The 16,350-nt window shown below is 35.5% G+C and overlaps 2 protein-coding genes across 2 annotated transcripts; both read left to right on the top strand.

The window, feature by feature from the left end:
- The first annotated feature begins 42 nt into the window (after nucleotides 1-42).
- Nucleotides 43-11,268, top strand: vat1l (vesicle amine transport 1-like). The gene is made up of 9 exons (XM_024295613.2): nucleotides 43-522; nucleotides 973-1,102; nucleotides 1,195-1,410; nucleotides 1,575-1,717; nucleotides 5,018-5,121; nucleotides 5,720-5,775; nucleotides 5,923-6,117; nucleotides 8,409-8,492; nucleotides 8,577-11,268. The coding sequence occupies exons 1-9, from the start codon at nucleotides 308-310 to the stop codon at nucleotides 8,673-8,675; spliced, it is 1,242 nt and encodes a 413-aa protein (XP_024151381.1). The 5' UTR covers nucleotides 43-307; the 3' UTR covers nucleotides 8,676-11,268.
- Nucleotides 11,269-12,788: 1,520 nt separating this feature from the next.
- On the top strand, nucleotides 12,789-14,015 carry clec3a (C-type lectin domain family 3, member A). Its single transcript, XM_024295614.2, has 3 exons — nucleotides 12,789-13,048; nucleotides 13,125-13,208; nucleotides 13,544-14,015. The coding sequence occupies exons 1-3, from the start codon at nucleotides 12,946-12,948 to the stop codon at nucleotides 13,939-13,941; spliced, it is 585 nt and encodes a 194-aa protein (XP_024151382.1). The 5' UTR covers nucleotides 12,789-12,945; the 3' UTR covers nucleotides 13,942-14,015.
- Nucleotides 14,016-16,350: the final 2,335 nt, after the last annotated feature.

The following is a 16,350-nucleotide window of genomic DNA, read 5'->3' as shown; positions in this document are numbered from 1 at the left end:
TCATTTTCAGGAGTTTGGAAGTTTTTGCGTTTTTCACCTGCAGGTGGCGCACTTTATACCCAGACAAGAAAAGGTTATTAAAGGGATTAAATATTTCCCTCTATTCTTAAAGAAGGCGATTGAACTCGGCTTGAGCCGCTGTGACTTGTGCAGAAGAATTGTTTCTTTTTTTTGGAATTTCAGTTTAGATTTTTTTGGAGAAGGATAAGCGCAGACTGAGTTTGCTTGAGGGAGAGCAGCAGCGCCTGTCTGCATTAGAGCCTCACGCCACATCACTCCCCGAGAGGCAGAGCAGCTGGTCTCCGTCATGGCTAAAGAAGGAGCAGATATGACAGAGGAAACCGAGTGCATGATAGACAAAAACTCCGCCAAAGATGCGGGGAGCGTGGAAGCGCCCGGCGGTGGCAAAGAGATGCGGGCGGTGATGCTGGCGGGGTTCGGAGGGCTCAACAAACTCCGGGTGACCAAGAAGGCAATGCCCGAGCCTCAGGATGGAGAAGTGAAGATCCGCGTCAAAGCCTGGTAAATACGAGCCTCTGTCATGTGTTTTGTCTTCTTTCAGGCTGCGATCGCGGACTGAGGGTTTTGTTCTGAGAAGCATCTCACTGAGTGAGACATTTGCATTCATGAAGCCACAGGTCTTTTCCTCATGCAGGATGTTGGTGGATCAAAGCCCCCTTTAAATTCATTTTCACTCATTTTTTTTTCTCTCAGAACGCATTTTTAGCTTTTTGCCTGCTCAAAAATAATCAAAAATAAAAGTGCACTCCATCCTTTTCAGTGCAAAAATATTTGTGGAATCTGGCCTTGTGTCCACAGAGGGCTAACCTGTGACTCACTGCTGATAACTATGAAAGAATAGCTCTGATATTGACTTCATCCGAAGAGCTTTGTGTCTATGTCAGAGGCAGTTAGAAGAATTTACCGGTAATGTTTAATAAATGGCTCAAAGTGTATTTTTCTGTGTTGCAGTGGCTTGAATTTCCTGGATTTGATGGTACGTCAGGGGAATATTGATAATCCGCCCAAACCCCCTCTGGTTCCTGGATTCGAGTGTTGTGGAATAGTTGAGTCAGTGGGTGAAAAGACAAAAGGATTTGAGGTTGGTGTAAAAAATGACCTAACAATGTGATCATAATACATATTTTTGGTAAATGTCCTTCACAAATACCTCCTGTCAAATGTTTCTTTCAGATAGGAGACAGAGTTATGGCTTTTGTCAATTACAATGCCTGGGCTGAGGTGGTTTGCACACCGGTGGATTTTGTCTACAAGATGCCGGATGAAATGACTTTTCCGGAGGCAGCAGCTTTCTCCCTGAACTTTGTGGCGGCCTATATGATGCTATTTGAGGTTGCCAACCTGCGAGAAGGGATGTCAGTGTTGGTCCACTCGGCAGGAGGTGGAGTAGTAAGTCATTTCTTGTGGGAATCTTCTTCAAAAAGAAATTAAGTCCTGACATAGCTATTTCCAATGTTTCTCCAAATTGACCGTGTAAGTTAACCTGAAGAAGATATTTTACCTGTCTTTTGTGAGTGCATGACTGAATTTCTTTTAATCAACTTGTTTTTCAGGGTCAGGCTGTGGCTCAGCTGTGTGCCACGGTGCCTAAAGTAACTGTTTTTGGGATCGCATCTTGCTTCAAACACTCAGCCATCAAAGACTCCGTCACTCACCTTTTTGATAGAAATATCGACTTCATGCAAGAAGTCAAGAAGTAAGTATGCATCTCAACTTAGTTGAACGAGTCCTCTTTTTTTGTTGTCATGTGTTGTTTTATGCATTCATGTAGCCTTGTTCTCATGCCCCTTAATGTAATAACACAGATGCAGCTGAGGGCAGAAGGCCACGCAAGGATGCAGATATTACCGGATGCCTCATTTGGGCTTGTGTGGCAGTGGTCTCCATAGCAACTCAGGGCTCATCTCAGTGAGGAGCAGCAGTATTGTGTAGTGTGTAGCTCCTTTTGTAGCTGAAAGTAAGACCCTACATGTTGCGATGACACTAATTCTTTACATTGAAAAAAACAATATGTGATACTATAGGTTTAATATATTTATGCTCTTTTGTTTTTGTGTTCAATTTCCTCTAAGATTTTCAAAATCACAATAAAAACAGGGTCATATAACCAAAATACACTAAAAACATTAATTTAAATAAAGTAGTTTGAAGAACCTCAAATTTTCAGCTACAAATTGCGTTTCTTTTAGACTTGAAATATCTTTATATCATGTTTCAGTGATGATTGTAGAGGGACTTTGGTTCATTCTTTGTCTTTGTTCATTGAGGTTTGCAGGGATTTATTCATGCACAGATCCTTTAAGGTCAAGCCAAAGCCTGTTAGTCAGACTGAGATTTAGTTTGACCCTGATTTTATCTGTCTTTGTTTTTTCAAACCATTTCTGCTGTAGATTTGCTGCTGAAGTATGAATCAATTTCCTGTGACATGATCCAGTTTCAGAGATGCTTTAGATGCTCTTTAAATTTAAAATTCCTTGGCACAGAGAACAAAGTTTCTTAGCTTTTGCTTGTATGAGAAGCATTTCCACTACAATAGTCTGTGTCCAAAGAACAGGAAGGTTATTTAACAAAAATGTAAAAGATAAAATTGAGTTACTAAGCTCTGACAGCATTGTGCACTGGAGGTTTTTTTTTTATTGAAGACAAAGAAGAACAGTTTGTCAAGGTCCTTTGATAAAGGGACAATAAGGAAGAAAAATTAGTGGAAAAAAATAGAAAAATAACTGATAGAGGATGTATTATCACATTTTTGGGTGTTCATTGGTTGCAGTGTTGTGCTTTGTGGCGAAGCACCTTACAATCAGTCTTCAATATAGTGTTAGAGACATCTTCTGGTTTGTTTTAAGAGCACCTCTGCAAACCTAAGCCTAAAAATTATGTTCTGAATTGAGAGAACAAGTTTTTTTTTATTTTAATGATACTGCATACCTAAAAGTCAGCTGGTTTAGACAGTCACCAATAAAAAAATGTTTACACTTTTTAAAACTTTTGGATTAATCTTTATTTTTTCAGACACGTGTCATGATGTCCACCAAACTTTGTTTCTCTAAAATATTTGATGATGTCTTCTTCTATTTTTATCATATTGGTTCTTCTGCTAACTATATTTTGATATAAACAGTTAAAGTGCTTTTTTTCCAAGTTTTTTTTAGTTGTTTTTATTTTTAAATAAAGTGTGACGAGCCACATATCATCATTAACTAAAGATTTTATTCACAACTTACTTTGAAAGGACTAGTTACATTTTTTATTAGTTATCTGAAAGAAGACTTGCTGTACTTTCACAGAATATGATTCATACATTTTACATTTTTGAAGGGTTTAAACTATGAGCAGTTCGTGGTGACTAAAAGGCTCCGGATGTTCCATGTTTTTCTGTGGGTTACATTGCATTTCATCTCTCTGGCTCACGCATTCTTTCAAGGATCAAGCACAAAGTTCAGTTAAATTAGTCTTTTTTTTTTTTTTTACAAAAGGCAAAAACCATGGGAATCACAAGACCACAAAGTAGTTCAGCCAAGCAGGTGCTCAGATCTGCAAGGCCAAAAGTGAGGATTTAACTTGGACATGCTTTAAATTCCTTATTTGTCATTTTCTTTCTCAAGCTCCACATTATTTTACATCTAAGTTATTTTGTGTGTGAAATGTCAGCCTAGCAGATCATATTTGTTTGACTCTAAAAGAAGTTTAAGCAGAAAGAAAAGTGTGGGACGTTATTACAGGTTGACATTAATATTTTAGAGAGTAAATGTTCTTATCTCGTGAGGCCTTAATTACATGGAGAGGAGTACCTTCTGCATGTAATGAGACATAAGATTTTTGCTTTTTTTCCTCATGAGCTTGATCTTAGATGCAATAATGAAGGCGTATTTTTTCTGAGGATATTTAATCAAAACCACACAATCTCAAAAATATAAAACTCCCTATAAATGTTCATTAGACATGAGATAGGTAGTCTGAAAATTTAAGGGCAAGAGGGAAAACGTATCTGCTGCTGTTTACAGTCATTTCACTATTTATTTATTTTGTAGATTAGTTATCCAGTGAGTCAATGCAATGATGAGCAAAGACTTAAAATAGGATATAATCTTTCTTTACTTACTCAGTGTTATGTGGTGACATTTTCAGATGGCCTTTTTATTTAATCAAAGAGTCAGTGGAGTTTTTGTCATTTAGTCTGAAAATTATTTTAGATTTAAAATGATCTGACTTTATTCTAAGGTTAAAAAAAAGTCTAAGTCTAAAAAACATTTTTTGTCAATATCTCTTGTTATTTAATGTAGAAATAGGCAATTAAGAAAATAATTTGGTCAAGTATTTAGCAGTGAAACTGTGACTGAAACGTTACAGTAAAAGACACTTGCACCTGTAGTTAAAATTTATTTGGTGAAAAAAACATGTCAATATATTAACTTGAAATCACCAAGACTATTTTTAAAACCTCTTGAAAAAAATGAAATATGTATGGATCAGACATTGATGTACATTTATGTGAGTTATGTAATACTTTGAAACTCTTGATTTCAATTTGAACATTTTTGGACAAAACACAAGCCGTTCAGACACCAAAAACAGTAATGACCACTAAGAGCCCTAATTAACTTTAAGTTCAAATTATATCAGAAGTAAGTAAAAATAAATAGATGAATAGAACTTTTTTCCAGGCAAGTTCTTAAATTTCCTAAAAAAGGTCTTAAAGTTGTACCGATTGAGTTTTGAAGGAGAAAAGCCCGTTCACACCACCAGACTCAATTGTTTCTGCACATAAAGGTTGGTCATTTAGTCCCTATGGGGCGCTACCATAAGTAAAAAATACATTTGTCCATTCTGGTGCTCTGTGCAGACGCTGAAGTGCACCTGTTGATTTATCAGTCATTTTCTCGTCCACACAAAGTAATTATACATGCACAATTTAGTAAATTATTTCCCAGAACACTGCACAAATCTGAACACAGTCTGATTGCTGCTTGCTGTGTGTTTTTTATTATTATTTCAGGATTTCTCCGGATGGTGTTGACATTGTACTGGACTGCCTGTCTGGAGAGAACACCGGGAAATGTCTGAGTCTCCTAAAACCACTAGGGACTTACATTCTATATGGTAGGAGGAATAAACCCTTTCTCTTTGTTATCATGATTTCTGATGATAAATAAAGTGACATGGTCATATTGCTTTTTGGAGATGCACTTTTAATTATAGGCACATTTTTAACAAAAATATATTTTTTTTTCACTCAGATGCTTTCCTGCCATGGTAACAAAAGCAGATTATTCTGTTAATACTCTTAAAGCTACTGCTACATGTTGAAATGCACTCCGGTAAAACCCTTTTTATACAGCAAAAAAATCATATTAATGATGCCTTTTGAATGGATTAAATTAGTTAAAACTTTGTAATTAGGGCAAATTGAAGTTTTTGTGATATTTCCATTCACTTTTCCTATTACATAATGATTGAAATTAACTGTTGACATGATGAGTTTAATGGAAAATAGAAGACAAAAACTTCAACTGCAGGAAGGGAAGTTGGAAATGTGCTTAATTTGTTTTTTTTAATTTACTTTGGTTACATTGATCATTTGTAACCCCAGAGGAGCCAGCTGATCCCCCCTACCTCAGCCGTCCTGCGTCAAAGCTGTCTGATACTGACTAGTCACTTCTTCCCAGTATGCAACAATCCTTTATCCCTGTTTTTTCAGGCGCATCAAACACGGTAACTGGGGAAACAAAGAGTTTCTTCAGCTTTGCAAAATCTGTGAGTCAGAGATGCAGTCCATTGTCAATATTTGAAGAAAGTAGCATCCTTCAACAAAACACATTTTTTGTCAAGCTTATACATAAATAAGTTGTTCTCAATTCACAGAAGCTTTTTCTTTTTTGTTGTTGTTTTCTGCATCTCCAGTGGTGGCAGGTGGAGAAGGTTAATCCAATTAAACTTTACGAGGAAAACAAAGTTATAGCTGGATTCTCGCTTCTCAACCTCCTCTTCAAACAAGGAGGATGTAGTCTTGTGAAAAAGGTGATGGACAAACTCCTGTGTCTTTATGCTCAGAAGAAGATCAGGCCTGTAGTGGACTCTCTGTGGGCTTTGGAGGAGGTAAGACCATGTGGGCAAAACACGAGGATCTCTTTTAAAGTAAAAAGTTTTACATATCTTAAAAAAATGTGTTTTTATATCTAGTATGAAACTCAAATGATTCCAGGGAAGACTCACAGCCTAAAAAGGAAGATTAACTTTCCAGATCAAAAGAGATGAAACTGTTGAAGAGAATTAATAAATGTAATTGATCACTCAGTTATTTTTTTTTTATATATCTATTTTATTAGTTTTATTTTATTCTATTTTTTTGTCACACAGAACAAGAAAATACATTCAAAACAATAACAAACATTCTTTCTTACTCATTTTTAACCTTTAAATTAATTATTATCATCTTAAGACCACTATTAGCAGACAATGATCTTTCAATTTGAACACTAAACCATATTTTTTTGCTTAAAAAAAATATATATATATTTTATTATGATAGTCTTAGATCACATTTTCTTGTTAAAAAGTAATTCTGAAGTGGAAAGTCTATACAAACTAGTATTTTTTTATGTGTTTCTGAGAAAATAGCACATTTCTAGCTGCATAGAAGGTCTATTTTCCTGAAACTGTTGACCTTGTATAATTCTGACAAGAGTTCTTTTCCACTTCATCAAATAATAAGTGAGTGTCAAGCTGGTTTAGAGGTGTGTGGGAGTATAGCAACTAAACCGTTCTGTTCCAACATAAAAATAATGCCTGTCGTTCTGAATCTCAGAAGTAAAAAGTTTAACCTTGGTTTTTTATTTCCGGAAAAGTGTAACAATTTGGAGCAATATACTGGTAGCTTTATGAGCTTCAAGATATTATAATATACAGATTTCTGTTGGTGAAATAAAAGCTCTTCCAAGTTTTTTTTTTTCTCATGGGAAACTTCCCATGTATTGTTGTTATTAAACTTTGACAAATTTCTTAGTCCATTCACTGTAGTCATTGCCCGTGAAGAATCTCATTAGATGGGAGGTTGGTGTGGAATGTGGACAAAGGTACAGCCTGCCTCGCTTGTTAATGTGCCTGGAAGGAGAATTCATTGACTGATTGAGCGTTAGTTTACATGTTGACCATGGAAACCTCCCTTTGTGGGCTGAAGCACTGACTGGAAAAGAGCAGCGTAATCAGAGCTTTTCTGACCACTAACAGGTTTATTGAGGAAAGCATCACATCTGGCTCAGTTCTGAAGCAATTCCGTGCTTGAAAAAACTCAAGTGAGACAACATAGGAGATCCAGCCCTTGTTTCGGGTAATGAAGGCGCACTTTTGGGTCTTAAAATTTTTGCTAAGATTAACCCTCCCCCATTCTTTTTTCTTAGAAGTTACTACCAAGCAGTACATAAAAAGGATTATTGGCCTATTTTTTTCAATTTGCTTTTGTTCTGGTAATTATTTCAGTGATAAACTTAATTTAACAAATTCATATTTTGCTGTAAAAACTGCAGAGAGGAGGTGTTTTTATTTTAATTTTTTATGGCATCTATTAAAAAACAAATTATACATTTCACTGGACATTAGATAACTTTAATAATAAGTAAAGAAAGATGCATGTTTGTTGTGTAAATTTTTGCATTGTGCTGACCCCACAAATCTTTCTTTTATTTCTTTGCCAGCTAAATGGGGACACACAACAGGAAGTCATTAGAAATGGCGTTGTTGTTGTTTTGGTTAAATTCTAATTGCTTGCTATTTTTTAAAGGACACATTTACTTTTACTTTGATTCGGAGCCACATATATTCGTATTTTTATTACCACAGATAATTGTGTCATTTGGTTCTGTTACTGATCATGTTAATGAAAAATGTCTTATTTTCTGAGTACATTAAGTTACATTTATTCAAATCAATCTTCATTTATTCAGCGCTTTTCATTACAGGAACACAAAGTTCTGCACACCAGAATAAATAATGTAAAACAAGTGAATTAATTAAAAAAAAATAATAATTATTTGGTTAGTTTTTTTGGTTTGAGTAACAGATCATGATGGTGAAAAGTGTCTTATTTTCTTAAGCTGCCAAATCAAATCAATTTAAATCAGTCTTTATTTATGTAATACTTTTCCTTCCTGGTAACGCAAAGAGTTGTACACCAGAATAATAATGCAAAATAAGTGAATAAAACACACACAAACACAGCCTCCCACTCCTTGCACCCCTTCAACAAAGTATATATTTCTGCTCATACTGTTTTGGTCCATAGACTGTGGTTTAAGAATTGATACTTTTCTCATAATCATTCAACAGCAAATGAATGTACCTGGTGGTTATTTGTTGATTCAAAATACAAAAGGAAATGTTTGAATTTGCAGGTTAAAGAAGCCATGCAAAGAATTCATGACAGAGGAAATATTGGAAAACTCATCCTGGATGTTGAAAAGTCTCCCACTCCCCTGGTAAAAAAGATCGACTAATCCAATTACCTCTTTGTTCTAAGTGCTGAGCAAAGACGTGTGTGCTGAAACCCCTTTTTCCACTAGATGGCCAGCGACAGCACAGAGACCAGCGAAGCAGGAGAAGAGGAAGAGGAACCTGAGGGAGATAACGACAACAAGGAGCGAATGCCTTTCATCCATTAGAGAGAGCACTGTAACATGCCCGAAAGACTGAAGAAACCACACCTCCTAAAAAGTGTGTATATTTGTCTGCATGTGCTGCATGCATTACTGTATGCACAGTACACATTAGTGCCTGTTTGTCTGTTATCTAGTGCCTGTCAAATGGTCGCTCAAGCAAAGAGTAGAGGAAGAGTAGCAACCTGCTTGTGAAGTCAGTTAAAGATTGATTCTGAAGCCAGTGTTACAGTCTCTGCTGCACTATGATGCCGTGTGAACATGTTTGTGTGCATTTTAGCGTTAACTGCATTAGCAGGTAGTCTGCTCAAAAAAATACGCAGAAAAAGCATCTGAAGCTGTCCTTTTGCTGGTAAAATGCATACATGTTTTTGTCGTGATAAAGCAAATCAAAACTCAGTTTTTAAGCAACTTAATTGGTACCAGTTGTAGCAAACATTTGAAAAAGATCAGAAGAAACAGCTCCAATGCCTTAATGTGTCTTAGCAAAGGAGTTGTTCAGTCATTGATGGGCAAACCAGAGGCATGACAGGTTTTACATGCAAAAGCCACATTTCCATTCTTTCATGGACTTCTTTGAAATACTCTGCAGGGAAGGACATGTAGGTCGATAAAACTTAACTTTTTTGCATGAATCTGCTGTAGATATTTATCACATTATGAGACGATTTAATCGTAGATGCCATAAATAAATGTAGCTGTATGTAATGATGCTTGCTTTGGCATTATTACCAAAAAGTTAAAGCAGCATGCTTCATCCGTTCATCTCAGTCTCTTTTATGACTTTCTTCAAGCAAACGTTTTATTTTAGCGTGCTCAGTAATTGCAAGTTATTAACTTCTTATGTTCTCAAACTTTTTTTTTGAGTCCCCTAAGAAATAATTGACACTTTCCCCTCCTTCTTTTGCTAAAATCACATTTTTATAAAACTGGAAGTTAGACTGCTCTTGTTGCTTCATTTCCCCTCTTTTAGTAGCAGCTTTTGAGCAATTAGTGCTTTTGAGACCATTTAAACAAATTCATTTTTAAACTACACGGAAGTGTTATAATTCTATTAATACCTTTTTTAATTGAGTTAACATGCTAACAGTGTTTATCAAAGTGTGTGTAGAAATCTGAGATTGATATTTTAAGAAAACTTGTGCCTTCTAAGGAATAAGCATTTAATATTACAAATCCTGCCAGTGTGTGATTTTACATTATATAAACATTAGGAATATTTTAGAATAAAACATATAGGCTAATATCCAAATAAAAGTGCAGCATATTAGCTAGAAATGACTTATAAAAACAGGAGAAAGTGCCATAAGGAGCCTTTGCAGTATCAATATATCATACAGATGAAGCCCAATGCAAACCAGAAATGTTGATTATGGTGGAACTTTATATTGTAAATGTTTGTGCTGCACCATTTGTGCACCATATCTTCTCAATAGCGAGGATGTTGTTGCAAAACTGCCCCTGCGACTCTGTTGAAACGAGGATCTTGTTTTTTTGGTCATTTCCTCTTTTGACTCCACCTGATGCAACCAACTAACCTCACATTTGTTCTTCAGCATTACTAAAGTCACCAAACCTGACATGTTTATATGCTTTTGTCCCTATTACCAGCAATTTGGAAATTTGAAACAAAAGAAACTTCTGGTGTTTTTTTTGTAAATCAAATCTTTTCTAATGTCATTTCAGCACCATCCTCTGATAGCAAGGAGACCCAAATGCATTGAGAGTGTGTTAAAAAATAAGCCTTGGTGCTGTAGGGGCAGATGGTAGAAAAAACAAAACCGGAACAGGTCACAGAGCTAAAACGCAGAGAGTTTTTGGTCTGACATTGAAACTTTGAAATGAGGAAACAAAATAACTGCTGTGTATTAGTGATGGGGCATGAAACTTACAGGTCAACAACAAAACCAAGATGAATCACTGACATGCTGTAACGCTAAAAGAAACATCCTGAGACAAAATGCATAACAAGGATATGGAACGAAACTGAACTCATAAAACTCACCAATCCACAAACTTTAATACTCTGTTTTTGTAAATTAAAATTGTGTAGTTAAAAACATAACAATTTAGAATCAATTTTTCTCAAACCTAAAAAAAAAAATGTCTTGAATACCTTGAAATGCTGTTCTTTCTCCAAATTCAGAGTATCCTGACGGCTGTGAACTGTAAGAAAGATTTGGTTTATAACCCAAAATGCCATTTTAACTTTCACTGGCCTAGCAAACCTTAGTGTACTATAAACTACTTCACACAGAAAATAAATTTAAAACGTGTTTTGCTTTATTATTATGTTTTTTAAGCTTCTGCTTTACAAAAAACTCTGAAATCTAAAAATAAACCATTGTTCATTTAATTCACAGAAGTGAGTAAGAAAGATAAGACAGTGTTGCTTATTAATATGATCAAATGATCTTGATATAGTACTGACACTTGAAATACACTTGAAGTTCAAAGCCTTTACCATCGTGTGTGTGTGTGCTAATGTGTGTGCAAATGCGTTTCAGATGTCTTTGGTTTACCTGCTGTGTATTTTTTGTCACAGCTTTTGTTGTGTACTCTCTATTCACTTTGAATAAAATTCATCTGCAAAGTATAGCAAATGTGTGTTTTTATTTACACAAATGACAACTCCAAACCTTTTTATTCTTTTATCCTCAAATATTATAAAAACTATTTATACTTGCCCATTTATTCAGAAGATTTATATAAAGATCATTTTAACATGTTTAACATGCTCTCCTCAACTGCACCCTATTACATGAACAGAAGATATCTAATAAGAAAATAATGTTTCAACTATGAATGATGATTTCTCTCCTTGGATTTAAGGGGATTATTACATTTTTTATAACCAAAATGCAAGTAAGTAAAGAGACTTTCATTTCCATTTTTAACTCTTGGTGTCAGTTCTGCTCGTTTTGACCTTTTTTGTTGGCTGAAACTTAGACTGAAGTTTAGACTAAACAGATTTAGTGTGTTAAACCTTGTTAACTGACTGTTAATAAAGTGTTAGAGTGGTCACCTTCATGTCTTTAATGGTGAAGGAGGTGGGAAAGAAGGGATAAAACTAGATGACTGCTTTACTTTATGACGTTTGTAAGATCTGATTCCATAAGTAACATTTAAATTCTTTAGTCTGGAATTGTATCCTTCTCTCCCCCAAAATAAGTTAATTTGAACACATTAACAAAATAAAAAAAACCCACACAAACAGACAAATTACATGTACAAGACGTCATAATAAACCCCTACAGAAAATATAAAAACATTCAAATAAAAACACAATATTGCATTTAATATTAGAGCATAAACGCTCTCATAATAATTGTGGCAATGTCTAATTCGATAAATAATAGAAATAGTTCCCAGGCCTTATAGCAGAGACATTGTCTTTATAATGGCGCCAACAAGTCGAATAATCAGGGAGACAGATTTCTGCTATTGTGACCTAAAGGGAAACAGTTTTAGCTTTTAAGCTTTATCATTTACTTTGTGAAACAAGCACAAAATATTCATAAAATGAGTTTAGACTAGGGCCGACACAGTGGTTGGTGCTCTCGCCTTGCAGCAAGAAGGTTCAAATCCCGGCTGGGACCTTTCTGTGGGGAGTTGAATAATCTCCTCGTACATGCCATGAGTGGGTTTTCTCCAGGCGCTCTGACTCCCTCTCCCACTGTCGAAAAACTTCCTTCACAGGTGACGTGGTTACTCTTACTGTCACTAAGTGTGGGGTCAGACTTCAGTGACCCCAAAAGGGATCATACGGGTTAAGAAAATGGATGGAGGGAGTCTTGAGGAGCATTGAAAATGATCTAAGAGTCAGTCTTTTATGACATATCTATTATAGTTTGCATATTAGTTATAAAAATACTGATAAATTGCAGAGTTTGCTGTCTGCTAGAAGATTTTTGTTAAAGTGAAGCTCCCACTTGTAGCTAACATGTGTCACGTGTAAAACACTGCATCAGTCAAGCCGTCAATACTTTTGCTGTTAGTTTGGAAATAAACAGGCATACTGCTCAGTGCACCTTGTTCAGAGTAAATATTTATCTAAAAATAAACCCCACACAAGCAAATCATTATTTGCCTCCACCCTTTTGCCACCCTCACCTCCTCCTGATGTTTGGGCAAACACAAACATGGCTGGAGCCACTGCAGGGAGAGAACCCAGACAGCCATACACAGGGGTGGTATATATATATTGAACCCTCTCCAGTGTTTTTGGTTCTTTTTACAGCAGTGCATAGTGTGTCCCGGGTTCCTGTGTAATAGCATGGCTCGTCTGGCCCTGCCTGTCCTCCTTCTCAGCTTTTCCTTGCTTTGCTGCAGCAGTCCGTCTCGAACCAGGAAGGCTGTTTCTGCTCGACAGGCTGGAGGTAAAGGCTTAACATACTGCTCAGGAATTCCTCTGTTTCTCTGGGCTGATTTTGTTTTCTTCTTGTTGACTTGTAGCTGAGGATGAAGATGTAAAGTCGCAGATTGAGAAGTTGTGGCAAGAAGTAAATTTACTGAAGGAGAAGCAGGCGTTGCAGACAGGTAGGACCCTGAATATTTGTTAATGAATAAACCAGGACCGTTAGTACATTTTTATATACATTCAAACAAATTCTAATCAATGCTATTGTTGGTATCCTAAACCATATCTTAGAAATAAGAAGTAAATAATTTAACAAAAACGATTCTTCAACCTCTTTCTTGTTTATCACCACTAGAGGGCAGCAACATCCACATTATTTTTAAGCACTTTTTTGAACTTCACATGTGAATACAACTAGTTTTTTAGATCATTTTTAAACTAATGAGCAATCAGTGTGTCATAGTGTGATATTACAACTAATTCCACTCCTAAAAGAAGTGATTTGTGCTTCTAGTGTGTCTTCAGGGCATCAAAGCTCACAGAAAGTGTTATCTTACCATTGAGGAACCCAAACATTTTCATGATGCAAATGAGGACTGCATCGCTCAAGGAGGAACTCTGGCAACGCCACGAGACATGATGGAAAACAACGACCTGAGAAATTATGCAAAGAGGAGTGCCCCAGGATCGAGTGAGTTCTGGATTGGTGTGTCTGACATAGTGAAGGAAGGTCAGTATGTTGATGTCAACAGCCTGCCGGTCAGCTACTTCAACTGGGATCGCTCCAAGAAGCAGCCCACAGGAACCAAGAGGGAGAGCTGTGTCGCTCTTTCAGTGGCTGCACAAGGAAAGTGGCAGGACGAGGTGTGCCGCAGCCTGAAGAAGTACATCTGTGAATTTGTAATACCCTGAAGGAGGCAGAAACAAGTCATTTTGGATTAAATACATGAAATTATTATTAAAAGTTAACATTTTTCAAAACATTATAACTTTGTTTTGTGTATTTCTTAAATGTCCAAGCTTCTGTTTTACTGTTTACACTCTTCTACTGCTCTGATTGTTGAGGACCAAAGCAAAGGAGACAGGAATACATATTGACTTGAACTTAAACAAACTTAACCATTTGTTACAGTGGCAAAACCTGAAATACGACAGAACAAAAGAGCGACAACAAGAGAATGGAGCAACCAAAACTGTGTTTGAGTTGGAATAAATAAAGAAATCAACTCATCTGCTCAAAATCTGCTCACTGTACAGTGGGGGAAAAGCTACAAGAGAAACTGAGCAAGAACATTTAAAGGCAAGAATGACTTAAAGAGCAAAAGCAATAACTCTAAACTGAAAGGATAACAATGTTCATAAACAACGTAAATCTAAAAATAGGTTTCTCGTTTGAAAAAAGGTTTTGGAAAACACCTGCTGGACTGTAATGTAACTAAGATTTAAACAAAAATGCTAAATTTTAAAACCAGCAACAAAATCACACTAAAAATAAGAAGTATTTAAAAAATGTAATGATTTTGATACAACTGTTTTAAAGATAATATTTAAAAAGCAAGTTTTAGAATGTTCACATTTGGAAGATATCTAAACGTTAAATCAATTTGGTGAGCAAAGACAAAAATTAATGAAAAAGAAAGGGTTGACTGAAAAATGTTGCAACTGTTGAAAAAAATTACTTTTAAAGTAATTGTATTTGGAATGGGAAGTATGCTTAGTTCTGAAAAGTCTGAAGCATGGGGGTGGAAGCATCATGCTTGGAGGCTGTTTTTCTGCTGCTTTTCAGGGACGGTCGACTGATCTGTCTGAAGAAAAATACAAATGGTGAGATTTTGGACAAAAACCTCCATCAGTGAGAGTATTGAGAATTAAAACATGGCTGGGTATTCCAGGGTGACAATGATCCCAAACACATCACCCGGACTGCAAAGGAGTTGTTTCCCAAAAAGGCATTTCAAGGATCTGGAGTGGCCTCACTACTCTCTGAACCTCAACCCCTTAGAGAATCTGTGGAGGGAGTCGAAAGCCCCAAAACATCTAAACGCCATGAGTAAATCTACCAAAGTAGCAGGTACAGTAGGTACAAACCTGGTAAGGACCCACAGAAAACCTTTGACCTCTGTCATTGACAACCAGGGTTACATTACAAAGTATTCCACTTCGCTTTTAGTTATTTTACTTATTTTCTGGACCATTATGCAAATAAATTCTTTAAAATTCATCAATGTGATTTCCCTGATCCCTGAATTACATTAATTTTCTCTCAAACGGAGTGTACCAATGATAAACACTACAGACTTTGTGTCTTTAAATCAATAAATACAACAAGGGCTGTGTCTATAAAATAAAATAAAAACATAACGTTTATTTCAATAAATGAATAAAAATGCTGATTAACAGTGTCAGTTTTCCTTTTTCCTCTGGCACCGGTGTCCTTCAGATGTGTTCCAGGATAAAAAGCATCTCTACTCACAGCCATGAGGAAGAACTCCACAGATAAGGAACCAGGAAGTCGAACACAGGTCACTCAAAGGAAACCATATCTAAAAATGAATGAGTAACTCAAAGTATATCAAAGTTAAAATGACAAATTGTGCAAGCTACATAAAGGTAACCTTGCTGTGCAGAAAAAAATGATTAAAAGAAATTGTGCATGAAATTTTGGAAAATAAACAGTTTTTGTTAACCACTAATGTTATTGCAATTTATAGTAAGATTCTTTTAAAATTTCAAATGACAGAGAAAGAAAACTATTAAATGTTGGCCCCCTTTAGTTAATGATTATATAAAAGTCAAGCTGAATATACTGTTCTTAAATAAATACTTTAATTTATGACCACAAATATCACATTTTCACTCAAACTAGAACAACTATTTCAATACTGGTTTCTTAGATTGTTCTGATCAAGTTAAACTAAAATGAATGATTTTTTTTATAAACGTAAGTAAAAATCCTTTATGGATAAATGTTCTTCATGTAGAGTTATTCAAAACACTTAGTAAAGTAAAGAACAATGAACACTAAACTGTAAATATTTTTTTCAAAATAAACACCAAAAAGAAAATAACTTTATGTTAAAGTTAAAGTTGAAACAAGTTATATGTTTAACTTCTTTTTTGTTAGTACTGTAGAAATTCTGTAAATAATGTCTGATTAGGGAAATTAATTCAAAGAAATTTGGAATTTATTGCTAAATAACATGATAATATTTAGTTCTAAAAAAAATCAGAAGATTTATTGATTTTAATTATGAAGATAGCTTATTATCATAAACAACAACACCAAAGTGGGTGTTTTTCCTTGTTGGGAAAAAACAGGGA

This window comes from Oryzias melastigma, linkage group LG3, assembly GCF_002922805.2.
Source record: "Oryzias melastigma strain HK-1 linkage group LG3, ASM292280v2, whole genome shotgun sequence".
NCBI classification, from domain to species: Eukaryota; Metazoa; Chordata; class Actinopteri; order Beloniformes; family Adrianichthyidae; genus Oryzias; species Oryzias melastigma.
The sequence above is the reverse complement of the archived record's forward strand: the minus strand, read 5'-3'. Positions and strand labels throughout refer to the sequence as shown.

Bases quoted from the DNA above. Each gene is read 5' to 3' on its own strand.
- clec3a (XM_024295614.2), top strand. From the start codon at position 12,946: ATGGCTCGTCTGGCCCTGCCTGTCCTCCTTCTCAGCTTTTCCTTGCTT. The intron at 13,049-13,124 runs GTAAAGGCTTAA...GTTGACTTGTAG, and splicing joins TTCTGCTCGACAGGCTGGAG to CTGAGGATGAAGATGTAAAG. The intron at 13,209-13,543 runs GTAGGACCCTGA...TTGTGCTTCTAG, and splicing joins GAAGCAGGCGTTGCAGACAG to TGTGTCTTCAGGGCATCAAA.
- vat1l (XM_024295613.2), top strand. From the start codon at position 308: ATGGCTAAAGAAGGAGCAGATATGACAGAGGAAACCGAGTGCATGATA. The intron at 1,103-1,194 runs GTTGGTGTAAAA...TGTTTCTTTCAG, and splicing joins AAAAGACAAAAGGATTTGAG to ATAGGAGACAGAGTTATGGC. The intron at 6,118-8,408 runs GTAAGACCATGT...TTGAATTTGCAG, and splicing joins CTCTGTGGGCTTTGGAGGAG to GTTAAAGAAGCCATGCAAAG.